The sequence below is a fragment of the Anopheles cruzii genome, chromosome 3 (genome assembly GCF_943734635.1).
Source record: "Anopheles cruzii chromosome 3, idAnoCruzAS_RS32_06, whole genome shotgun sequence".
NCBI classification, from domain to species: Eukaryota; Metazoa; Arthropoda; class Insecta; order Diptera; family Culicidae; genus Anopheles; species Anopheles cruzii.
Window position 1 is genome coordinate 70,579,763 of NC_069145.1, and position 26,619 is coordinate 70,606,381.

At 49.2% G+C, this 26,619-nt stretch overlaps 1 protein-coding gene across 1 annotated transcript; it reads right to left on the reverse strand.

Annotated features, from left to right (window-relative positions):
* Positions 1 to 13,834: 13,834 nt before the first annotated feature.
* Positions 13,835 to 26,303, reverse strand: LOC128272725 (protein PRRC1-like). Its single transcript, XM_053010592.1, has 5 exons — positions 25,718 to 26,303; positions 25,549 to 25,651; positions 25,307 to 25,477; positions 25,050 to 25,239; positions 13,835 to 14,690 (listed from the first exon to the last, which is right to left on the reverse strand). The coding sequence occupies exons 1-5, from the start codon at positions 26,217 to 26,219 to the stop codon at positions 14,457 to 14,459; spliced, it is 1,200 nt and encodes a 399-aa protein (XP_052866552.1). The 5' UTR covers positions 26,220 to 26,303; the 3' UTR covers positions 13,835 to 14,456.
* Between the last annotated feature and the right edge of the window lie 316 nt (positions 26,304 to 26,619).

Consider the following 26,619-nt stretch of genomic DNA (forward strand, 5'->3'; position numbering starts at 1 on the left):
AATGCATCTTGTACTAAACGAATCCAGATTGTGACTGAGACTGTTTAGTTGCGGACAATTGCGCGAGTCTAGCCCTGATGTCGATCGACCTTCGCGATAGTGAAACCGGTTTGTTACTGTTTCCCAGTATTAACGGTTCACGTGAATCCCCTAGCGATGCGTGAGATGCCGGCAGCAACACTGGAAGTTCACCGGCTCAACGGTGACCGTGTGAGGAGATCTAGTGCTGACAGCGGTCAGATCTAGTCAAACAACATTGTATCCTACAGTTTTCAAGTTCTAACTAGATGATTTGGGCCATGTTCAAGAGTCGGTAGAACAGCAAAAGAAGTTAAACTACTCGAGTTGAGGCCTGTTTTATTGCGGTAGTAGATGGAACACATTAGTTCCCACAGTAATTGTGGATGAACTGGCTTTAATTTCGTCGTGATCGGCATTTCTCCTAGCAGGGTATCCTATCTAAATTCGACATAGAATTCCCCTTTATTCCTTAACGAAACATGCGAACCTGTCATTACCATTTTAAAATGGGTTACGGAGCAGAAATCCCAATTTTCAACCAGGCGTTCCCCATATTACCCGAGTGGAACGAATCGACATGGCGTGAGCTTTCTTCGTCTTGATTGACTAAAGCCTTTCGCATACGCATTTGGCCATTACTGTTTGAGATTCGTTATATCGAGTCGTAATCGATAGGCTTTCGCAATTTTCCGTTTGGTACCCACAACAAACCCATCTGGGTGAAGGCAAAAATCGATGTCGATGTCGCTGCACAGAGCGTTGGCTAGTAAGACGGAAGGGTTTGCCGAAACCGACTCCTATCGATTACCGTACGGCAGCTTTCAAAAAGTGTAACCGTGACATGTAATACATATAATTTATTCTGATTTGATTGGGGCAGTGATAAGTCTGGCGGTCGATTCCGTGGTACGTAGTATAGTCTCGTGGTACAAGGGTCTTGGTTTCGATGACCGATACCACAAGTACATCGTTATCTCCTGTATCAGTAATTGTAGACATGAAGTTATAATAAAATACAAATGAGACTTGAATTGTTGTCCTGTTAACTGAGGTGGAAAGTTGAGTAACTTCTACGTCCTTCTGCCGGTGCCATTCCACGCCAAGAACTATACCAATGTTTCTATTCCTGTACAATATGTTGTTTTATTCAACCAAGAAAATATCACAAACTAAGGCTTTTCTGTTGGCGTTCCATCCCTATGTTTAATTAAATGTAAACCAAACGCCATACATTAGGCAACTACACTGAAAGAAACAACGACATTCTTGGGCGCGGATGGCCGATCAGCTTCAAAAGCCCCACGGTGGCACTTCAAACCGACCGGAAGTGTTCTGCAGTCAGCACGCAAGTCAAGAACGTCCCAAGCAGCACTTGATAGTTGATGAAATGCTAAGCGGTCACAGTTTGACCTCCGGAGTTGCTATGCTGTGTCCGAACACACTCTTTGGACCGGATGTGCGCCGTTACCCATCTCGCTTTCAGTTCCACCATTCGGTCGGGAGCACAGGACCATAACTAGCAAACCGTCCTTCGGTCGGATCACGATATCCTTTTGTCACTCGCACTGCGCCCCGGTACTATGGCAGCAAGGGGGCCATGAAACAGTGGACGCCGAAGAGAGCCACCATAAGTCACGACAGACCAGCGTGAGAAGCGTGTTACCGTTTAATGGTTAATGAGCATCAGAAGAAACTGATGGAGCTGATGGTTCTGTGCCACGGTCGAAAGCTTCCCATCATCGCGTGCCGCGCCCGAAGTATAAGTTGCGCATTTCCTGTCCGGAGAAAACGAAATGTCTTACTCCCTACAAAGTATGGACACTAAGCTGGCCAATTAATTTCTGGTGCCTTGTTTTTTCAGGAACGTTGTTGAAAAACTTCCACCCCGCTCCGGCTAGTAATGGTTCCTGGTAAGCTCTGGAAAAGTCACGCCTCGGCCAAAAGACATCGCCAGGACGCAGGCCAGCCGGCTCCCCAGAGCGACAGTTCCCAGGTTCCATTTTCCATTTTTCGCTTTCATCTGTACCATTGAGCATAATTTCTTTCACCATCCCGCTGGGAGGCTTGGAGCTAAAATGTCTCTAGCACCTCCGTCGACCAGAGACCCTCGTTGTCAAAAGCGAGTAAATAATTGCGTACCATTCGCAGCGAGCCATGACGCCAGTTTAAATACTCGGCTTGGCTTCCCTTCGACCGCGTGGACTAACGTTAGTACAGTTTGAAAGTTCACCGAGTTGTATCCTTCAACGAGTATCTCACAATGTATCCCCTTTTAAAAAGGGACCAATTCATTCTGTGGGCCAATGAGAAGCGCGGTGCGGAAGTAGATAATCGATCCAAACTTCACAAACATCTAACTTTTTCTGTATTTGCGCGCTGCGCAGTCGTCTCTCTCAGGATATAACTACCCGGCTATTCCTCGTACGTATAATGATTACTTGTCACTTTTTGAATAAGTCTACTTTAGTATAATCAAATTACAAACCCCTAAGAAACGTGTCAATAAAGAAATCGTAAAGGCGAATGACACGAAATTTAATTCAATTTTTTCGAAATAATTTTTGCTAGTAATGACCAAAAACCGAACCCATCAAAATCATCCCTCATTCAGGTCGGTGCACCCCGAACGACAAATTTAGTTAATCAAAGCCCTCCCGGAACCGGCCGGAGCGCAGCGAAAGCGAAGTGAAAACAATAATATTTTCATCGTGACAACTCCATTCCGTTGACCACGTCCGGGTTGACTCCCGACCCGACCCGCGGAGGGCCGAAGTTTCGTCGAAAACAAATTGTTTCCAATTCCCAGCCCCGGAGGCCGTAAGGAGAAAGTCAATCAGAAAAGTCGGGAAGACCTTCCTCGTCGCCGGCGCGGCACCACACGGTGGCCACTGCAAATGGTCCCCCCGCACACAGAAATCGATCGATGTCCCGAAGATGGAGCCACAAAACGGAAACAAATTGATCTCATCGCCCGGGATGACAGTCGGCCGATCGACCGGCCCCGAACGGCTTGTGCGCCAAGCAATAAGATGGAGCGAAAAATAAATTGTCTTACCACCAGAGGCCACCTCGGCACCAGCTGGCTGCCGCTGCTGCTGCGGCGCGGGCTACGAGACCGTCGCTGCAGCCTCATTGCCCAGCATCCCGACGGCAAGCGACGGCCCATTAGCTTTGTTTTCACTTCCTAGGGCCATTTCCACTCGGCCCGCCCCGGGGGCAGGTTTTCCCCGTGCCGTGGCTTGACTCATTCATTCCAAGCCGGCCGGAAGACACGGAACGCAAAAACTAACCCTCCGTACACCGACTCATACCGCCCCACCCTGCGAGTCCTGCAAAGCGATCGAAACAATATTGGTGATTGATTTCTGAATTAAATTTCCATCGATAACTTCCGAACTGAGCCCCCCGGGGGGGGGTGGGGCGACCCGGCTTTGGTGCAGGTCAAAGCTCAGAAGCGCCACTTTGCGGCATTTGCATACGCAATGGCCGGGCCGCGTGTGTCGGTGTTTGTGTGTGTGTGTGCGGGGGTTAACTTTTGCTCCCCGCTGATTGCGTCATTTATACTTTATGCGCTCCGCCGGCTGGTGGCAAACGACAGGTCAGGGTTCGCCGCCAAGATTCGGGGTAACGGTTTCCGTTCGTCCGGTGTCCGGTCCGACAAGGGAAACGAAACTTCTTGGTCGGGACTTGGAGGTTTCGGCAAACGTGGCATCATGTGACCCGAAACGGCGCTACTAAAACAAGCCAAGTTGGGCAATAAATAAGGACGCAAATGTGGGTCGCTGGTTCGATTAAAAAGGCAAACTACTTCGGCAGCTGTTCGGCGCTAGCAACATCCATCGGTGTCGTTACGGTGTCGATGTGCGTTCGCAAGCGCCATCTGGTGTGGATATTTCGATGAATAAATACTTGACTGACCTGGATGCGCCTGCCTTTGGGTACATTTCGGCCGAAACACCGTTTTAAACGGGATATTAAAAGACAATCCATTGGTCGCGATTGATTGCCGTGCTTTAATTTCCATCTGCAATAACCTACTCTATCGCTCGACGACTCGACGGTTATCTTGCCTGATTGTATCATTTATATTGTCGCCGCTAGCAGTACCGAGGCGAAGCTGCGGTTCCCGTCAATCGCTGCCGCTTCTTTCCACAGCCTCCGGGGAAATGATACTTGGGCAAAGAGTTGACATCATATTTCACCGCAAACGATGAGCTACGGTGCGGTGGCTCGGATAGCTTGCTGGCCGTTACGCTCGGGTTACGCATTATTAATCCATTAAGTAAGCAATCCAGCAAACGCTTCAGGGCGATAATGGGCCTAGCTTCACGAACCGTTTCGCGTGCCACCTTCAACTACTTTAATTTGGCGCTCAAATAATTTCTGAGAAATTCTAAGCAAAAGGATGGCTTGGTACCTCATGGTACCTTATTGTCTGAATCACGTCGACCTATCAGTAGATTACTGCCACTTGCATTAAACCCAAATCTGGACCCATTTATTGCGCAGACAACTGGGAACGGTGCCGACCAGGCAACTGGTTGTGGTTTTGAAGCTCCAGAATAACTCACTCCCGTAGCGCGCTTGTAAAAGTTGACGGATGAAAAATTAAAATATATTTCATAAATTTCCATAACGTAATTAATCAACGGTGGCACCCACCGCAATAGGGCACCGCCATGAATGCTCAACCCTCCGTGGGTGCTGCTGCTACTGTGTGTGTGTGTGTGAGAGTGGCTATGAGCCTCGTCTTCCTCGTTTCTGTGGAATAAAACCATTTTTTCCAATTTATTTCTACCCTCGCTCCGTAGTTCTCCAGACGCAAGCAACGCCATCCATTCTCGAAAGCTCTTGTCACCAACCGACCCACCGATCGATCCAGCGATGGGAGTTTTGGGGCTTCCGGTTCTCGCTGCTCGAACGCCAAGCAGAATCCCGGAATCGGACTGCATCCATCGACTAGATTTGATGTCACCTCCGGATGTGTCCGTTGGTTTGGTGGGATATTGTCTCGGTGTCTCGTTTAATTTGTATGAAAATTTATAGCATTCATTTGCCTTTTAACCTCTCGAGCTGTGCGTTGCAGGGTACCTGATGACTAAGACAGAGCCACGCCGTCCATCATAAACTTCCTGCAGATGCTTGCGCGTTTCATTCGGCAACGCAGAGAACGGTCTTTTACGGCACCACTTTTACTACGGTGCCGCTCCGTTCGGGATGAAACCCGAGTACAAATATGAACTTCCAAACCCATCTTGGCGATGTTGCTCGAAATGGCCGCATCCATCAGATGCTTTCGATGGTAACGTAGCACCTACACCAAATGGATGTTATCTAATGGGGTTGAGTTTGGGGGTCGAATAAACAGCTAGCATTGGCACTGGAAGCGACGCGGTCACTGTCACGAGTAAGAGCTGGACACTATCGACCGAAGGCTACGCAGAGTTGGGTCCCGGTTACCTTAATTGCTCCATCTTCAAGCTGGCGTCCGACCGTTCGCCTCACTCGGAGATAGTTTCGGAAACTGTCGGAATTGTTGTACCGCTTTGGCGGAAGTAATAAGGTTTGTTTTTATGATAAGGTGAATGTGGTTACACCCACCTTAATTTCAACCCCTGATGCAGGATCGCTCTGCTCCTCTGCACAGCCTGTCGCTGGAGCGAAGGCAGATTGGAATGTTGGGGCCTCGGATCGTAAATCGGTTGCCATTAGTTTAACGGACAACCGACCAAACAGTTGGACAGTGCCGGAATTCGCAATCACGCCCAAAGCCTAGGGTGGGGCCTATGAAGACCGCAGCGCTAGGGCGTACCCGAAGGCGGACAGTCATTAGAAATTAATTGTAGCTTTATCGCTACAGCAAGCACCATTAGGTTTCGAATCTGGAAGAATGTGTCTCCGTTGAAACCGGCGCTCTGGCAACCGGGTGTACCATCAGAAAGGATGAGGGTTTGCAAAAAATATAGAACTTGATTTTGTCCGAATAATGATTCTTTCATCCTTTTTCTGCCTCGATAAGTCTCTCATGTTTGGATGAAAAATTTCACGAGCATCACTTACCGGCACTTACAGGAATTGATACATTAATTTGCCGCATGATGGAGCACACGAGTTCTTGTGAATGAAGGTGCCGCGCCCAAAACAAGGCCCCTTCAAACAGGCTGAGACCAATGCGATACATCATCCCCGGGAAGTTCGTTCCGAGTAGAAAGGTTTGCTGGCTGAAAAATATGCTGTCCCCCGGGCGATACACCATCCCCATATCAGATGTCAGGTTTTTTGGGGTTTTTCTGGCTTCCCCTTCCCACCTGAGCCGGGCGGTTCTCGGAACAAAAACAAACTACGCAGACTCTGTCCCTCTCGAGCCGCATCAGAAATGCAGCAATGTTTGCATAATACACTACTGCTCTCGTCTATCCGGGAGTCGGACAAATTAGGAGAGCCCCACCCCCGGTTGGCTTCTTGGGGCAGCGGTTGAAAGCCTCGCCAACTATTGTTGCTGGGATTTCATCCCGGGCCCTCAACATCGTTCCCGAACAACCCTTGTTTATGGGAGGCCGGCAGACATAATCCCCGAGGCAGAGTTAAATGTTGGGTAGCCTGTTGGGTTTCGTTTTTCTTTCAGCCTGCGGTTAACCCACTAAGCCAGTGCCGGGAAAAACTAGCGCTTGGCTTCCTAAAAATATCAAATGCAAATCCGCTCACACCCAGCGAAAGGAGGGAAAAAACATACGGGAGAGCCCAAAATAGCCCTTCCGGAGCGCATTATTTAATTTCGTACAACGGCAAAGATACGATGATTTTATTGCCTGGCTTACCCCGGGGCGGTTTGCTATCTTGTCAGCCTCCGAGCCTCCTTGTCCTCCGAAACGATGCACCGGGCCGGTATTAGGTTATAATCAGTTCCTTCCGATTCGCAGAAAGCGTCAGATCCGGCCCACCATCCTGCCTGCAGCCGTGTTGTGCCGCGGGTAGTGTGGCCCGTGGAACGGGACGCGAAAAAAGGCACTCGAACACGTGCAAAGCAAATTGGGAAACCGGAAACGTTCGGCCCGTCTCGCACCTTGATTTCGCACTCATCGGAGCAACAACATACGGCAAAGAGCCTGGGCCGTGGGTTTATCGGGGCCCCAACGAGCACGGGATGCACGCCCGGGGATATAAAGGGATCATCAATTTAATTTGTCCCCTAACCTAATCTGTGCTCTCGTTTCTTCGTTTCCTTCTCTCGCCTCCTTGCGAAAGGATTCACAAAAGTTAGGGCGACCAAAGTACAAGCCCCGCAAGGACTTTTAACGGGTGCTCCGGAACTGAACTTTGTTGCTTCCGGTTTCCGGACAAGTGGGTGGCCGACAAGTTTCGGCTCAAACGCTCCCGGCCCGGCCCGGTCTTCCCGGGAATGCCGGTAAACAGTGTAAAACTCTTTGGAAAAACTCGCCGGCGCATGAGCTGATTGGTAAACGGCGGGATAATTCAGCCGGAATGCTGCCGACCACGACGACGTCGGCGGTGAGGCTGCGTTGAAGTTTCCCCACAGTGAGCCGTAAAGATCCCCGTGCGGCGCCCAACACCAATCGGGCATTGGTTTCGGGCAAGTTTCCTTTCCTTTTTCGATGTAATTGATTAACTCGAACCGGTTGACGGCACGCCGGCAGCCCAAATCCGAGCGCCAACGGTATTCGATCCGGCCTGACTGCAAGAATTCGGCCAAAAAGTGAGTCCGTCCTGGTGGGCAGGATTTTGTTTTTCGCCACCGGACATCGCCGTGGGCCAGCGGGAGTTGTCTAACAACCGAATCGCACCGGCGAGGGATTCCAGGTCGAAGCCGGCGACCCCCGGAGGCATTTTGATGAACAAGCGAAAGTGATTTCGGTCTTTCAACGCCCACGACGGTTCGCAGATCGTCCGCTGACCCCCCACAAGGCGGCGAGTGATGATAGCCCCGGCGCTGTCAGGAATATTAATGCTGGCTTTTCAGCACTCAGGCCATGGGGAGCCCCGGGCGATGGTCGTTAACTCGAACCCGAGCAAAAGACTGCTTTTACACTATTTTGTGCAAATCGGGTATCGGGGTTTTTTTTTTGTTAATGTCACGGGCTAAAAAGCCACGCAAACTCCTGACACACACACATGCACGTACAAACAAAGTTAAACGACGAATTTTCGCACCAACGCTCATCACCACCAGGCATCGTTCTAGGTTCTGGCCGGCGACTGAGATTAGCATTGGTCCAGTGAGTTTTCTACCACGGACGATCCTTGCAAAACATCGTTCCGTTCGACGTTCGAAAGCTTTTTTCTATGGCCATTTCGGGTTCAGCTCTTGGCGGGGTCCGTCTTCCGCCTAGGGTAGCTAGGGCCAACCTAAACTTCCAACACAGTCACGCCCCGAAGTGGTGTCGAATGGGTTTTTCTCGCGGAGACGTTGACGACTGATGTGCGACTTTGAAGAAGAACTTTCTGGACGAAGGTTCGTGGTCGGAATTTTCTAGATGACACAAATGAAGTCTGAATTCGTCGAATGATTTTTTGTAATGAAACATAGGATTGAACAACTGCTCTAAAATTTCGCTATTTTGTACTTCGATTGACCCTTTTGGTATCTCGCCATGCAGGGATTAATTAAAAACATTGTCTGCCTCTGGCAGTTTGCAAGCCTTGCAACGGAAAACAGTTCCCTGCTCTCTATATGTCTATGCACGAAATTGACGCGGAATGCAATTGATAAATTGTTCAGTTGGTGCATCGAACGAAATCCATTCCAAGCGAACACGACATGTGTACTAATCTGTAAATGTTTCAATCATAAAATGACATTCACTGCCTGTGTCAGTAACGTTGCCACCATTTTACTCAATGAACGGGTTTGTAAGTGCTGAAAGAAGTATGGCCCAATGCGTTCCGGGGTATAGTACTAATCGGTCGGTGTGCGATATGAGTGCAGCTTTCCGCCAATCCGTTCAAATATTTTATTCCATTTTTTGTCCATGTTACTATTCTCTGTTTCCATTGTATTGTTGGCACCCATGAGCATTAGTATTAAAAACAATTTCCACATGTTTTAAACGTTTCTTGTTGTATGCATAAAGTATTTTGATTGGATGATGCTGCTTCTAATGTATGTATTGGCGATAGCAAATGCCTGACATTATGATTTTTTAACTATTTTAAGGATTATAATATACGAATTTCCAAACCGTTAGTTTGGAGCAAGCAACCATGACGCTATAAAAAGCGATACATGAAGAAAGAAATTGAAACGCTACATTAAGGTTACATACACACCAATCAATGCATCACTTTAAGGATCACTTCTTTTGCTACTCATTCTCAGCATCTGGCATCTGCACTTTTGGGTAAGAGGACTCCGGCCCGGGTTAGCTTCGGTAATGAAAATGCCACTTCCCGCGCTGAGTGCATTCCCGGCTGGTGCAACGGATTAACGCGATGGAAAATGCAGTCGAATATTTTGTTTTCACTGCTCCGTGCCAAAACAAAAGGGGGCGACGCAAAACAAACAAACTAGCGTTTCAAAGGAGCCTCGGCAAAACGGCGTACAGGAAATTTCTAATTAAAACTCGCAACACTGTGCCTCGCACACTCGCTTCGGCTCCGCGTGCACTCCGGGTCCGTGTAAGAATGTTCGTATCCTTGGTGCCCTTCCTGACGCGCCCTGGCGCCCCGTGGGCCCACTGGTTTGCCGGTGCCGAAAAAGTTACAACTGCTGCACGTGAAGCAATTCCCATCAGCCCGAGGACTTCCGGCGCACGGTGCCGGCTTGGTGGCAACTGCAAGTACCAAACTGCACCCCAACTGCCAAAAACTTGCCGCTTGTAGGAGTTTTTCTTTCGCCACCTCCGGGCATCTTCTCGTGGCTCGGCACTTGGCAACGATTTGCCCAAGATCTGGAGCTGTAATTGTTTGTCCTAAATCCAGCGCACCGGCAATCCCCTCCGGTGAATCGTTAGTTTTGTGCTGATTACTTCATCTGCACCTTCCTAGCCGGCCGGTGCAAGTGCAGCACGATGCACGCTGCACCGAGCGGGCGAGTGCGAGCATTAGATCAATAGTGAAGCACACAGCACCGCAAAAGTACCTGCCGGCGGTGGGCTACAAAATAATTAAAACTCAATCCGAACGCATCCAACGTTCGTTCCGACGACGACGACGACGACGACGATGATGACGATGGCGTGGGAAAATCTTTTCTTAATTCGAACTTTTCCCAAGTTCCCGTGCCCCTTTTCCGGCCACCGATGCCGGAATCACCGGAACCGGTGCCAAAACTCCTTCCAATCCGTCCGCCAGCCGGATCCCCGGAAGCTATGCTAGCGATTCGCAAAGATTATTTGTCGATTAACCGATTGAGCTGCTGGATTGGATCGAACAGGGCCCGTGATGCCGGGTGGCGGGAGTTTTGTTTCGCCAGAAACGTGGAGCATTCTTTCCCAGAGGTAGAAAATTAGAAACCCGTTCCGATCGGTAACGCCTCTGGCGCGGGGATTCATAAACGTGGGTTGGGCGAAAGAATGGCGAAGAGCGCTTTTGAAAAGCAAAAGTTTCACCATTTTCCCGATAACTGCGCTGTCGCGTTCGAATTCTGAAGCGTTTCCACTTCGTGAACCAAAAATAGGGGACCCTTAAGCAAAAAAAAAAATTTTGGGAACATGTTAACTCAACATCGACGAGTCAAAGGCGCTTACAATTAAAACTATTTTTGTGCAATGGTTTTTGTCCGATCTAGGAAGAGAATTTCCCAACCGTCAGACCTTGATAGACCAACAATGTCAATAGTCTCGCTCATTTTCAATCGATGTAGCACTTTCAGGGCTTCCTCCACGTCACGGTTCACAGTTGGAGCTTCGGCTACGAAAATCACGTCGATGAAACGGTGCGATTAAATGTCGTTCCCAGAAACCGTGATCACCCTTCTCTCTCTCCCACTCATTCAGTCTCTTCCGTTCTTTCCTTAAGCGAAACTTCTTGCCTTTCTGGAGGGCGCCTGAAGCGCTTAAAACTAGGGCACGTTAGACTGCAATCCGATGCAACTCGAATGCGTCGCCTTAACCTTGGCTAAAAAACCCTCGGCAAGGGCCACGGTACACGGACAGAAGGACGACGCGACGGAACAATCAAATCACATTCGACACCCCTCCGGGCGACCGTGTGGCAGCCAGCAAGATGTGCCAAAAACAATAAACAGCACATTTAATTTCACGGCACTCACGTACCGGGTAAGGGGCGGAGTGCAAAACAGTGCCGATGCACTTTTGTGGACCTTTGGAAAGCCCTCGTCTCGCCAGGCAGGCGGTGTTAAGCAGGTTTAAAGAACGGGAGCCTCGTGGAGGGACCCCATCGAAGTCGGGGAAGGGTTGACGATAATCGTCGGGTGTCGGATTAGTTTTTTTTCTGTTGTCGAACCCTGGGTCCTTTTCCGAACTCGGTACTTTCTCCGGGTCGTTCAGCAGTTTTGCAAGCTGTCGATCGTCTCACTCGGTTAGGTAGACAAACTGCTCCGATGGCCCACCGGAAACGGCAGAGCCACTGTTGCTTGGCCATTATTTTCCATCATTGTCCTGCTCCAGAATGTGCCTGGGACCGGTGCAATCCTCCCCGGGGAGGGATGTTTTCAAAGGTCCAATTCGCAGCGACAGTGAGCTGAGAAGTTGAAATAAATTGGATTTTTGCACCAACCGACAAACCGGAACTGGTGTTTCCCCACCACCGGCGGCAGAGCGGCCAACGGTTGACTTAGTTTAATTAAGATATAGCGTTTCGGCAGGCGGCAGGATCAGCGCTTGGGGGTAGCAATTCCGAAAATGGAGAAAAATGAGTTCGAACATAACCGATCCGTCGCAGTGCTACAAATCATACGACCACTCGAACTCCGGAACGGCGGCAAGATGGCGATGTGTTACTTGGCAAGATTAACTGGTTCTACCGGAGCGCCAAGTGTAACGCAAATAGTAAATGCCCGAAGGCCGCAAACATAATATTTCCTAATGATTTATGTTTGTGACTGTAAATTAACCTTGAAGGAACGTTGTAGCAAAACAGGATCTTCAAGTCGACTGAAAGTGCTCGTGCATCGAAAAATGTGTTTAAACGACAGAAAACGCAACGGAGACGATTTGAAGAGCGGATGGCTGTTGGAATTTATTAAAGGATGTTACACGTCTCAATCAACCTACGTCAAAAACACGCTCCTCTTGCTACTTTACCTCGCTGACGAGACCCTTATTTGAAAAAAATGAGTTTCCCCGACGCTGTACACCTTGAATTTTTTAATTAGTTTTTTTACTCTTCTCCCATGAACGATACTTACCCGGCGTCTTAAGCCGTTGCCCAGCCATTAGCCACGAAAGGGAAAAAATCCATTCCCGTAGGAAGCGGACGGTTATGTTGAGCGATAACTTCCATTACGAGAGCCAGCAACACTGATGGCAAAGTTAGGGTTATTATTTCGCTACAGCAAACAAATGGAAAGCACGAACTAAGCAACGGCCATTTTGCAACACTCTCTGAGCAGCATTTCAAAACACTTACATTCGATGTTTACACCGCGGCAAGCCACGTGTATGGAAAGAAAATCGTAACAGCAAGGAAAGGATATCTTTCCAAACAACTTCAATCGAGTAAAACTGCAATCAACACCCTTTGATGCCATGTTAAAAATTATGACACACTCCTTTCAGCAATAGCTCCCCGCAGGCCCATTTGCATACGACAACCGGTACGCCGGAGCCAGCAGCAGACAACGGCCGCCCAGCCGGAGGGCGGAATGGTACGGGCAAGATTGAAATAATAATTAGAAATACCTTCCCCGAACCCGGTCGGGTGCCCCCGAATCCGCGCGGGGCGACCGGCCACCGAACAAGGCTCATTATGGTAGGGTGCAAATTAAACATTTCCAACATACAAAACGGCATGTCGTTGTGTGGCCGTGTGGACGTGGAAGAAAGCTCATCGACCACCACGCCCGGGGGGCGGTGTCGAAAACATTCATGTATGCAAAATTAGCAGCAGCATCACGCAAGCCCCACGGACGGACCGCATACATCCACACGCAGAGCTCACCGAATTTGTTGCAACGAATCGGGAGACCGAGCCTGGCAGATCGTAAAACCGGACCGAACTTTTCAAATTTAATAAACAAAACAATTAACATCACTAATCATCTCGGTGCCCGGTCCCGGGCCATGGGCCTACCGTCACCACAAGCAGGGACAGTTCGGCGTTGGTTCGCCGAGGTCGAGCGAGTCCGGACTGGAACGCCGGCGACAGCACCCGAGACCCTGACGGATCCTTGCTGTTGGTGTTTGGTCTTTGGAGCGGGTGACTGGTTTGGTCTTTGGAGTTTTGAATGAAACCGAATGTGCGGAACGTGGGGCTGACGGTTGACTGTTGATCTGAGGGCACACACAGCGTCCCCCAGTGGGACGAACAGACGAATCATAATTTCATTTCAACTCAAAACCAGACCGACGAAGGACCGAACATCGCAGGGCCAGGGCAGCGCACAGGAACACCAACAATAGCGACTCGAGCCGGAAACCCGACACAATACTGAATGAACCGAGCCAGTACTTCCAGGAACACTCGCTGCCTGGACACTCGTTGTGTCGGGTTCATCCGTGGTGTCGGAAACCCGGGTGACGGCCGGGTTCCGTCGAACCGGGGCCTGAAGCGACGAGAAAGCGAATTAAGACATTTCGTTCTGTCGTGTTTCTGCCAACGCTGCATTCGTGTTGGCCATTTGCATTCGCTACGCGCCCCCATTTTCTCGCTTAAGGTACTAATTTTATTACTTGTCATTACGATAATAGGCTTACAGTTTCAACGAGTGGTACAATAAACTAGGGTAATAATTTTGATAAGCACCGGCACGGGCTACGAAACTGCAAATCCACGCCGCGCCGGACGGTCCCTGTGTTGTCGTTTCGTCCCAGGGCACGGTCAGGGAATACGGCAACGCATTCGAGGTCGTTCTGTGGGCCCTTCCCTGACCCGGGTGCCGTTTAAAAGTGAAAAGGATGAGGAGTTTGCGCATCGTCACATCGGCGGCCAACGCTGGCCACCGTCATCACTGAGCATTAACACGGTTTAATGCGTTCGCTGCTGGAGAATTCACCGTTCCGCGGGGTCACTGTTTTTAAGAGGAGTCCCTTTTCGCCAGGTTTAAACTAATGATACCGAGAAAACTATCCGTTTTTTCACCATATTTTTTCACTTTCTCGGATCGCGACACGATTGCCGTGTTAAGTCATCGTTCGGTTTTTCATTTCTTATCATCCGTTCGTTCTGCTCGAAATCCTTTTGCGCATTCCGATCGTCTCCGGTGCCATTTTACTGGCGGCTGGTCCATATTTCGGGGACAGTCGTCCGCTTCAGTAGCAATTACAGTGGCAGGCGGTAACGATGGTGGGCATTAATTCTTATTTCGTCGACTCGGGCAACCCACCGTCGGCCGTCGGCGCGGGCACCGCTACCGCGCCCCCAGCAGCACCGCCAGCAGCGGAATGATCCGAAGCGGCGACCGTCAGCTCCTGCTGCTGCTGGTAGTCCAGCGTTGCCTGCTTGTAGAGCGTCGCTATCGTTTTGGCAGCCGCCAGTATCATCTCCGAGCGAGCCACGGACGTGTACGTACGGTGCCATTCGGTGTGTGGGGTCTGAAATCGAGAAAAAATAGGGTAAACGAAGGGCGTAAAAGACAGATACCGTGGCAAAGGAAATGGGTCCTGGTGGGTGGATAAATTATCCGCTCCGCCACTCGCGGTCTGCGCGACGAGGCGACGAGGCGAAACTTTCGAACTCGAGGGACGCACTGATAAGCGAACCTAATGAATTTTCAGTAACATTCCACGGCGGCCACAATTCTCTTCCGGCCCGTCTGGCTTCATCGCTTAATCAAACGTGCGAGCGGTGGCCGGCGACGCGGCGAGAGTTTTCCGGATTCCGAAGTTTGCCAGCAAATTGAAGGCGTCATCCCGCTCGTGGGCCGCCCCGGGGTGCGAAGAAGATTTCGTGGGAAGTAATTACTTTTATCGTAACGAAAATACATCAATCACTACCACTCCGAGCGTCCGCTTGCCGGGAGGGTCCGGAACACGGAACGAACGACACGCACCGGCACCGTTCGATGTAACCTAAATCTGCGAATGAGCCTTAAAATCAAATATTCCAACGCGAGGACACCAAAAAAAACCAAGGACACAGGGACAAAATAGTACCATCTTGCATCGAACTTTACACTGCGGTCGATGTAAATTCGTTAAGAAGCCAGCGTGAGCCATTAAACGAGTGGCCAGAAGCATCTAACGATTGTGCTAATAAACGGGCGGCCCAAAGAAAAAGAACACGGCTACGAAATAAAAGAAGGTGTCGACCGCCGGCCCCGTCGGTTATCTTCTGTTTGCAGTCGGAAAGGGCGTAAAATGGGACTTTATTTTATTGCACAACCTGGCGGCACCAACACAGCAATCCCCACGTCAGCAACGTCAAAGCGGGACACTTGGGAGGCAGTCAATTATGTTGTATTATGTTCTATAATCCTCCGCTTCGAGTCTTATTTCATTCACAGCGCGCCAGCCGAGCTCCGACTAAGCTTGAGCAAAATTCTCACTTCCGAGAAGTCGGGAAGATTACGGCCAGCCCGAGGCTGCGATGAAAGCACCGGTTGTTTGTCCATCCAAGCGCATTTGCTTTCAACGAAGAAGCGTTCCTTCAGCCCAGGGAGAGAGACCTCCAGCCGGCGCCGGAAGAACCGTGTGCAAGCGGAAGTGATGACCATCCGGCCATGGCCGTGCGGACGTGGCGCACGTGGTTTTTGCGGTACATTCGTTCGATAAGTTTCAATTTTCGCCACCCCCCCGTAATTCCACGCTGGGCAGCTGGGTGAGGTTTGTGGCCACGAGGCGGTCCTTTGACATCGTTCGGAAAGTGTTATTTCAACTAGTACAGGTCCTACGGGGGTCGGAAAAGTGGTCCCCACAAACATGATTGCCGATGGCTTGTGCGGGAGCCATTCAACGGAATAGTTTATAATCCAATTTAACTCTACATGCCTCAACCAACGCAACCCGTAAATCCTCTAATGACTTAAGCCCTCCGCCCCGGGAGCAACGCAAGCCGGAGAGAGGTGCCGACGGTTCGTTCGGCTAATCTTCAAACTCCCGGCGCTTTCCCTTATCCGATCGCGCCCAGCAGCACGATCAGCCGGATGTGGATGTAAGCCACAATCTAAATGCTGGTTTACCGCTCCCTCACTGCCGCCGTCCCCGGGATGGCCGTTCCGGATTGGTTGACTTTCGGGCGGTTGGTTGGCTGCAAGCAAAACTGTTTCGCATCATATGCTACGGTGGCTCGCCCGGGAATCGGCCGGGGTGAGTATTTTGCATTCTGCAGCAGCGGAACGATGTGAGTAACGTAAAAAGTGAATCCCGCTGCTCGGAGGAGAACGACCGGTGTAGGACGCGGTCGGTGCTCGACACTGGACACCACCGGAAGCCCGAAAGTCGTTCCCTGTCAGCGTTGCCCGCTGGAATCGGTGGCACCAGCAGGTCCGGTGCAGTCTGCACCTGATTAGACTCTGTCTCGCCAAAGTGCTCGACGGATGCAGATACCGTAACGAAGTCGTTAGCCCGGAGAGCCGAATTAATCTTTACCTAGCGCCCGGATAAACGGTGGTCAGGACCCGGCCCAGAAGTGAGGTAGTACAATGTTTACAAGCTCCATTCCATTATGCCACACACCCGCCGCACCGAGAAGACCCAACCCTGGATGCTTGTTGATACTTTTGGGCTGGGCTAGGATGGGCAAAAACACGGAGAAATAAAGTTTGCCGATAGCATAATCTGCTTTTTTCGTTACGGAGAGCAACTCTTCCCAGCATCCCTGCAGGTCGATGATTTAATATTTGCCGAACTCGTTTTGAGGTCATCGTGAGGTCACAGGGCAACTGGGCGATTCCTGCTAATTGAGTGCATTTCCGAAAGCAGGTTGCAGTTAGATAAATTTTAGCAGCTGAATAGAAACCAGCTGAAACAAATGAATTGCGTTACTGATCGATTGTCAACCCAGATATGGAGTTTTCCCTCCTTACTTGCTATTGAATTCCAACGATCTTGACACAAAGTCCGTTCTTTTCTTCATCGTTTTCATTCCAGCCGACAAAACAATCACAATAAAGCTAGCCCATTACACGGTCCCACCGTCAAGCGAGCGCCTCCGAGAAGCCCGGATTCCGTTTTGTGGACCATTGGGTTGATCCCTAATTCCGAATCGCAGCCACCCGACAGTAGCATGACAAAAACATTGCCGGCGTTACGAAAACAACGGACAGCGGACTGTTCAAAGTTCGCCGGACGCTTTCGAATACGGTGGAATGTCGAGCGACAAGCAACTATCAAACCCCGGAGAGCGTCACAGTAAACCGTGCGAATGTTTCGGCAGTAAATTACCATATTCTCATTTGATCCTTTTCTGGACGACGGCACAAAACACGACACGAAATGAGGACACTCCTGTTTTTCTTGTTCACATACATAACAGGGGGCTTGGGTTGTCCGTTTTTGAGCAGAGTTTCAGGCAACAGTCTAGCGTCTAGTTCACCCGGTGCGAAGTTGATATAAAAAGCAAATTGCTACTGCCTTTCAAAATATCTAGCACTCCAAAATACTTTTCACCGAAACGGGAAAACAAAAAAAAAAACAAAGTTAGAACCTTGGGCAGCGCAAAAGGAGCAACTTTAGCCATCTTCGGCTTGGAACAACAGTGTGGTCTTTGCTGTTTCCCACCCAAGGCCGTTTTGTTATTGCAATTCCGCCGGATCCGGAGTGTGAATCGAGGGCCACTTTGCCGGGCAACCCCCGGCCGGGTCCCCAAAAACACTGGCCCCGAGAGTTTCCCGCGCACCCTCGCGCACCGTTGGCCGGGTGAGGAGGGAAAACACACACACACCGACGAACCGACCGACCGACCGAACGCTGGGATTAATGGAAGCCCGCCCCCATGCCGGTGCCATGGGCCTGTTTGCCCGGGTGTTGAAGACGAGCAAATCAAAGAGAATATAAAATTTGTTCACCAACCTCTTGGCAGACCCATACATAATAAGGTGTACTTGGGTGTGAGTGGGATCGCCCCCTTCGGGTCGACCGCTCGAAGCTAATCGATTTAGATTGGATCCACAACCGACGGCGTGCACAACAATCCGGCGGACGGTGGGCAACCAGCATTTTCGATTTACGGTGAGCACTAGCCCCAGAGCGGTATCGAATCAGGTTCGGGACGGAAGATGATCCACACGGTCTTAACCTCAAAAGCGGCACTGACAGGCACACACACAGAGAGCCATCATCAAACAGTAATCAACGCTTTTCGGTATCGGTTGGTTTGTGGACACATGGGGCAGGCGGAACACCTCTGCCAACAACACATCCTCCGCGTGGTCCGTTACTGTGGGGAAAGGTCCTTCGGAACCGACTGATATTCACCCCCGCCGACAGGTAACCATCAAAATCCTTTTCGATCGTTCAGCAGCAGCGAAAAGCTCTGCAATTCCTTCAAAGAATTTCACACTTCGCCCCGTGGGCAGCTGTTTGCCCAGCATGTTAGACCAAGGTTCAATTTTCCGAACACCGGCAGTACCGGGCTGTGCGGCCGGCTGCCGATCCACTCGCACCACAGTGGGCTATTATTCTTCGTTAATACCACAACAAGCCAACCCGACACAGGCCGGGTATTGTGCGCTGTCGAAACAATGGTTCCGGTTCCGGTCCCGGTCCGGTTAGTTCCAATGTCGGTTCGGTCGAACAATGGACTCCGCTCGCTGCGGATAAACTTGGTACTCTGTCGAGTATCGATGGCCAGTGGAAGCCGATGCAACGGCTCCCGCCGGCCGTTCGCCACACTAGAAAACACCCATCCATTTACCGTATCAACACCTGATTCGTGGTGATACTTCCTCTCGGGTTCACGGCAAAACTCTCGGTAGGATAAGGTTCGAGCAATCACAACGCCGGGGCAACCTCATAAACCATAAACCGACGCAGAGAGTGCAGGAGGCAGCAGGGGGCGAATTCGGGGGGTCAAATTGTCCATCGTGGTTGATTTCATTGATCAACAACTTTTGAGACGATCCCTTCCCTCGGGTGGACGCCAGCTAAAGGACGGTGTGAATTTTGTCACTGCGAAACACACTGGCAACGTGGTCCCCGAGTGTCTGCCGAGACGCATTCGCTTCGCTGGTGCAAAAAATAGACCACCTTCCCCAAGAGTCTTGGTCGACTTCGTTGCACAGCTCCAGGAAGGACGCTGTTGTGAACTTGCTAATCGCCGAGTTCACCCAATCAAGATAGGGTCCCGCATTTCGACACAATCTTCTTCTTTGGGGTCCGACCCTTGCCTACAGATTTATGTGATAAGTTATCGCGGTCTCGTTTTGTCTAAAACGAAGAAAAGACAGTAAATAAATAAGTAACTCAATTTAAGCGAAGTAAACCATATGGGGATGAAAAGTTCGTATCAAATATAAAAAAAACTGTAAAATATATTAAATAAACATCCAAACTATACCAAAGTGGTATAGTTTTGGTTAACGCAAGCATTTTATTTAAAACCACAGCAGAATGCTAGCACAAATAAGCGGTGCTTCGAAGAGACCGTTTGTCAAAGCCCTACAAAAAGCATTTAGGATCGGTTCCAAGAAGTTTAATCCCCCTACGCAGCGGTCTATTGATCCACTCCTTTTGGTGGGCGTTATCCTGTTCCTTTCTGTGGGTATCGATGGTCAATATTAAAGTAGTGGATCTGTTCATTGACTGCTTGGCATGTATGGAAGAAATTCAGGTTTCAGCGGTAGTATGAATAAAGTTTGGAGCCTGAAGCTCAACAAACCCAGATGCCCGGTTCCGTAGCCGGAAAGGAGGACTGTTCTCTTCACGGTTGATTGAGAACGTCCTCGTTCCGCCTGTCAGCCAAGCATCCTGGTCGTAAACGTAATCAATAAAATTAATCGGCTGTTGTGAACAATTTTCATCGTCTTACACTGCACATAAGCCATCAAATTGAGCGCATCTGTTTGTCTACTAACCGCGCTGTGCCGCGTGCAGTACCCGAAACGGACTGCGAACCTACTCTCGACCTGCACCCGATCCTATCCCACTTCTTCTCGCCCGGGTGCAGACAATTTTCGGTGATTTTGTTAAAAGTTTCGTTCGAAAATAACCACTTTGTTGCACACACAAAAAACAACATCAATTTAAAGAAGAGAAAACAAGCAACACCATGACGAACTTTAAACTGTATTAACTAACTTCATCGCACAAACTAGTTTCGCAAACGCCCGGTCGTTGCCTGCTGCGCATCGTACCAGCCAGACATAAAAATTCGATGGACTGAAAAAAACCGGTAAAACGATCAACGGTAGGAATTTAGATTGAATGGAGAAAAGGACAGAGAGTAACGGCCACATGCACACACACACGCAGCAGGACAAAATCCACAAAACTTTCCAATCCGTTCCATTCATCGTTCGGGTGTCCACCTGGCTTGGAAGCATGGCAGCAAATAATAGAAGCGACTTACGAACGATGGTTACATGGCTGGCTTCGGGAGCTATCCGTGGCCAGAAAGTTTGGTCGGCTGGAAGCGGAACGAGGCGAAAGAGATTTTCTTCCCACCGCATCTCACTCAGCGTGACTGCCGTTCGAGTGCGTCGTCGTGTGGTGAGGCGGCCTCTTTAGTGCACGCCTTAGTGCAAGCACCCAATTACGGTGTGCATTTATGTCGCCCTCGGCGGTGTCCGATGGCCAGATGACGAGGGGCATGGTCAGACTTTTGGGTGACATGGCAACGTCAACCCCCAACGGTGCCACCGGTACCACACTGTCTGTCTGGCGCCTGGCCCACGCGACCAGCAGCGGGAGCCAACTGTCCCCTGGTGCATGTAATTGATTGGAATTAGATGAAGTACACGGTGTAAAATGGGAAAACTTTTGCAGCTCTCGTCGTCCGCGGGTTCCGGTTTCCGGTGCGCCACGCGTACCATAGCGTAAAGCGTCTTCTACATAGTGCGCTCGATCCGCGTGGTATGCATTCTTCGTTTGCACACCCGGCGGTCGTGGGACGCCGACCGGCTTGGCGCAAACTTTCGGACCAAAGCAAAAGACGCTCGCGGTGAGAAGGTAATTTTATCAGCAGAGAAAAGCGCACCGTGTGGCCTTACTGGGAACTCGCTGCAATGGCAAACGCCGACACAGTGGTGGTCGGAAACACTGTATTGGGCACAAATATGATAAAAATTTGTCAAAAATCGACTATCGAAAAAGAGTTGAATTTGTTGTGCAAAAGCGCCATGGAAACATCGTAGCAGCCAAGTTACTTATGTTGGTAATCAAATATATGTTTGACTTTTTCAGCTTCGTCAGACGTTTGCAAGGTCAGAAAAACTATTTTTCATGTATCGAGCTAGTTTTTTTAGTTCTTTCTATTCTTTACAAGTTTTACAATATTCCGATCTACACGAAAGCAGCCGTTTTCTGGAAAGTGTAGACAATCTTCAATTCAAATTATCTTCACATATTTTGTGTGGACTAGTCATCGAAGCAGCCATCGATAAGACTGCAAAGAGAATACACTCAAACGTCAATTCCATCTCCAATAGTGAATATTATTATGTACTTATGAGGCAAGTTAGTTTAAATTTGAAATTGGAAATATTTATTCCAAATTTATTCCAAATTTTGAAGAAATGTAAAATCCACAAAGTGACTGACTTTCTCCGTACCGGGTTCTTCGTGCTGCAAAACACCTGATGCACACTGTACCGTCGCTCCGGTCACGCAAACACAATGCACCATCGTCCAAGTAATAGCCCAGCATCGTTTGGCTTGGAGCAGAGCGACGCAATCATGCTGCTTTTGGCGCTACCGCTGCAATGGCGCTCCCTTAACGACCTCCGCTATACCAAACGCTATCCTCAGGCCGGCCTTCTTTCCGACTCCAGCACACTCGATGCCGGTGTTTGGGTTCTGGGTCCTTACCGCAGGTCCTCGCTTCAGCCTCAACGCTTCGGTTTCAAGCCCACCGACCGTAGCGAACGGGATAATGCAGAACATACATTATTTTAATAGGCAACGGGCGTCGTGCGCACTTGGTACCGTGCTACCGAAAAGTTTGCTATTTTTCATCCTGCACCTCTTGCAAATGCGCCGCTGATGGTGGCGAGGCGTTGCATGCCCCTTTGAAACAGGAAGCAACTCTGCGTTTCTCCCCAGTTCTTAGTGACGCGTTTTCGACCACAACGGAAATCGACGCTCGGCACCCTGTTCCGGGGTGCCCTGGAGCCATCGTCTTGGCCAAAAACTGCTCCGCGAGAATACAATAAATCATCCCACCATCACGAAGTGCACGAAGTGCACTAGCCTTACTGGTGGGCACCGACAACACTCATGCGAGTGCAGAGTGCACCGACGCCATCCATTGCCTGTGGCTTGCAGCACACATTCCTTGCTGCCTGGCGCGTTCACGCATATCATTGCTTTTACTTCAACTTTTAGTAGTCTTCCGGCAGCTCGAAGATTCGATTGCAGGAAGTGGACGAGAAGAAAAGTGGGTTTGTCACTCGAACCGTTTGCCTTGCTTTCCGTGGGAACAGACTGTACACCTGAAACAATTCTCATCCCATGGCGACGTCGTGACGACAAAGGAACCATTTGCATACCGGTGAATTGATTAGTGTTTCACATGCAACGTTTCACCGGAAGAAACTGACAAACCACAAACGACACCCATCTCGAACGTGTTGAGTTTTGTCTGTGATTTATGATTAGTTTCAACATACGTAAATTAATTGTGGAAAGAAACTAGGAAGCAATGAAACTTCACAACACCGTTCGAGTTAAGTTCCTCTCGGCTTTATGTTAAGGATGAACAGTAAGTGAACCGGTTTTAATACAAAAACGATGGCACCCAGCGTTTCCCTTCAAAACCACATAGTAGGTCCTGACACTCTATCAATGACTGTAAAAAAACCCAAACAATAAATATTCAAACGTCGGAGTTGTCTTTCAAGTTTCTACGATTCGATTGATCCAGTTTATTAAAACCGCATCGCTATTGTATTGCCCTCCAAAAACCACCGAACGCGATAATGCGAAAAGCAGGAACATTTTACAGTTTGTCTGGCAATTTTCACAACCGATTCGTAATTAAATATCTTTAATTGCCATTTTGAACCTGCCGCCATCCCATATTATGGAGTGGGCGTCTTTAATTTTATTAAAATTAACACACCCACCACAGTGGTAAACAAATTGTAATCGTTGAAAACTGACCACTCGTCCGACAGATTCGGCAAATGAAGAAGCGCACATCGAAACCCGTTTATTGCAATGGATGAGTTCGAAACCTTTTTCCACCGTTCGTCAATATTTTTTCCCGGAATGATTTAATGATCATGACGCATTGAAAAAAAATTTATTATTCCTTTTGCATTTATACTACGTCAGAGAGTCGAAATGATACTGTATTTTTCGTATTTCAAAACTAAAGCGTCTTGGTGTGGTGTCTATAAATTTCACCAAAGGAATTGTCCCATTTCCTATGAAGTTTTTTTATAAATTACTGGTAAAGTGCATTTTCCGGTCTTTGTTCTGGATCGATGGATTATTCTACAATGCACAAGTAAACCAACAAAAAAGCCCTTATTAAAGCCATTCAGCACTCATTTTATGAATAAGATGTGTTCCATAGGATGAATGGGATCTGTCCAAAAGAATTTTTATTAACTTGCAGCACGCATACCGGTGAACATTGAAATGATTTTTTTTCAAATTCGATAAATTATTTCATTTTTACAATCATCCTTCAAATTTCAGTGGTAAATTTTGGCATGTGACACCTCTTGTGCATACAAAAATGCAGTGATTTTAACACCCTCGGAGAGGCAAGAATGTCCAATAATTCATCATCCACAGTAATTGAAAATAGCACACGATACGCAGGGTCGTCGATGGTAGGGAAGGGTGGTAGGTGACAAACCGCAAAGCCACACAGAAAAATTGGTCAGCATTGGCCACGGCTGAAAACAACCCTGCTAATTGCCTGTTATGGTATTCGGCTATGGTCGTTGGCAATCATGTTTTGTACATAGCATGTATATATCCTATTTGCACATGGTCATTTCAGACATAGATACGTAAAAAATATAAATACCCCAAACAACTTTCGTGACAACGGTACATGAGAATGTCTGTTTATTGTTATCGTCTCACCCGGCCCTCCGTTTAATTAAAACATGCATATCTGTTTCCTTTTCCGTACATAATGCTTCGCGGAAGCGGATCAGTGAGCAGCTGGGCAAACGGCGAATGAATGGATTATGATGACACCACTCGTTGGTTGGAGCCCGTGGGTTGCGGTTTGCCCATTGCCGGCGTTCCGCCATCGACCAAAAAGCAAGTTGACAATAGGTCATGGTTTTTGCCACTGAAACAACCGCGAGTGTGATAATCAACCAAAGTACTTTTCGCACGTGCGAACCTCAATCTCGTGCAATCATCATCTTGTTTTAAAACATATGCCACTAAAAAAGTTCGCAGCGAATAGCGTAATCGCTCCGTTTTGCGTTCTGTCACCGACCCGGCAGCTGGGATAGTCGAGAGATTTATGCCCATTCCACGAATCCTGCGCGAAGGCTCACGTTCCGTGAAGCGTGTGCCCCAATTTGGATACTCTTTCTCGGACATCGTGGAAGTTGCTTTTACGGCCGCTACACATCTGGCGCCTCCCGCGTCGCGGCTAATCCGACTACATAAAGCAAAACCGCAAGAAAGGGCCACAAGTGGAAGCATAACATTCAACAAATAAGTTTTAATCGTTGCACTACCAGGCGACAGCAGCAACGAAACAACAGCAAACCGCATTTTATTGTTCTGTCCATCCCCAGTGGAGTTGGAGAGTTTTCAAAGTTGCATAAGCCAGTCGTCTTAAATGTTTTGGTGGAAATTGCAATAAAAGCCGCTACTTACATTCAGATTCCGGGCCATTATACTACCGACCGTGCAGGCAAATCCCGTATCCTTAAGCAGATAGTCGTCCGGTGTGTCCGCTTGCAGTGCCGCTACCACCGGCAGCGGGATCGGTGTCATCTGCGTGACGGTTTTCAGCAGAATGTTTTTGGCGTAATCGAACAGCAGTATCACGCCAGCGTCGAACCATCTGTGGAAGGAGAGGGTTGAAATTGGGTGGTCCGAATGGCGACCACTACACGACCGACAGAACTTACTGAGATGGGAACAGTTCCACAAGAAAGTTTTCGATTGCCACCACAGGCAAATGATCGTCAACGCGCGGATTTTCGGCCCGAATACTGTTGATTCGATGTTCGGCGCCCTTGAGGCCAGCCGCAAAGCCAACCGGTTGAGCCGCTATACCGGCCGCCTGTGCCGGAAGCCCACTGCAACGAAGGTAAACATTGTGGATTATTTTGCTCATGATGTGCCTCTGCCCCTGGGCCGAGATACGCACATTACCGTTGCCTTGCCAAACACCGTCTGGAATGCTTCGCGTATCGGGCGCACCTTATCGTCTTTGTCGGAAGCCACTATGACCTCTGTATCACCTCCGGAATCTGAAACCCAACGAGGGGACAATCAGTTTGTACACCATGCAAAATAAAGCAAGGCGGTTCGCTCACTTATGTATTCTCTCATCTGCGGGTCCAGTGTGGTGACGATGGTGTCCACCGAATTTTTCGCTTTCTCCGCAACCTTCTGCAGAATGCCACCGCCCGATACGGCACCCTTCATCCACCCGAACAGGGCCGATCCACCCTGCGTTATTGGACTCAAGGCGGCCGCCACCGGTTCCGGGTTTAGAATCATGCTGGCAAAATCCTGATTCATTGGCTCCGATGGTCCCTCCGGCAATGGTCCCACTCCGCCGACAATGGCCGCACTCTGTGACGTGTCTTTGCTGGGCGGTATTGCCGGGCTGAACGTCGTCGGAATGAATGGTTCTGTTTCATCTTTCTTCGTATTCGCTTCATCGCTGCGGATCGGACTGCTGCCGATGCTGCCTTGAGTCATCGCCATTTCCGCACCAGCTGTTGCCACGTTCGCCGTGATGAAACTCGGCAACTCCGACGGAGGGCTTACGTTCGAGAGGATGTTACCCGTCTTTTTCTGCTGATCCCCCATTACAGTATGTTTTACTCCACACAAACTACACAACTAAAATCGAACGAGAAATAAATTTATCGTTCCCAAACCGAAGCAAATTAATCAATCCCACCACTGTTTGTTTATGTTTTGTGCGTTTTTAACAAATGTCATATTTGAAAGCAGGGTTCGATCTTAAGCTACGTGAACATAGATTTGTCAGCGGGGCTCGATCTTAAGCTACGTAAACACTGTGCCGCGCTAGACCCCACAAAGAAATCCTTTAAATTATTCTCATGTTGCGGAAAAATGTAAGATTTATTCCAAATCTAATTTCTATCGAACTGATTTTCATATTAGTGCAGCATCTCACTAGCAACCTTGGTCGCAACTGTCACTTGACAGCACAAAGGTCCTTTTGACGTACTGATCTTGTTTT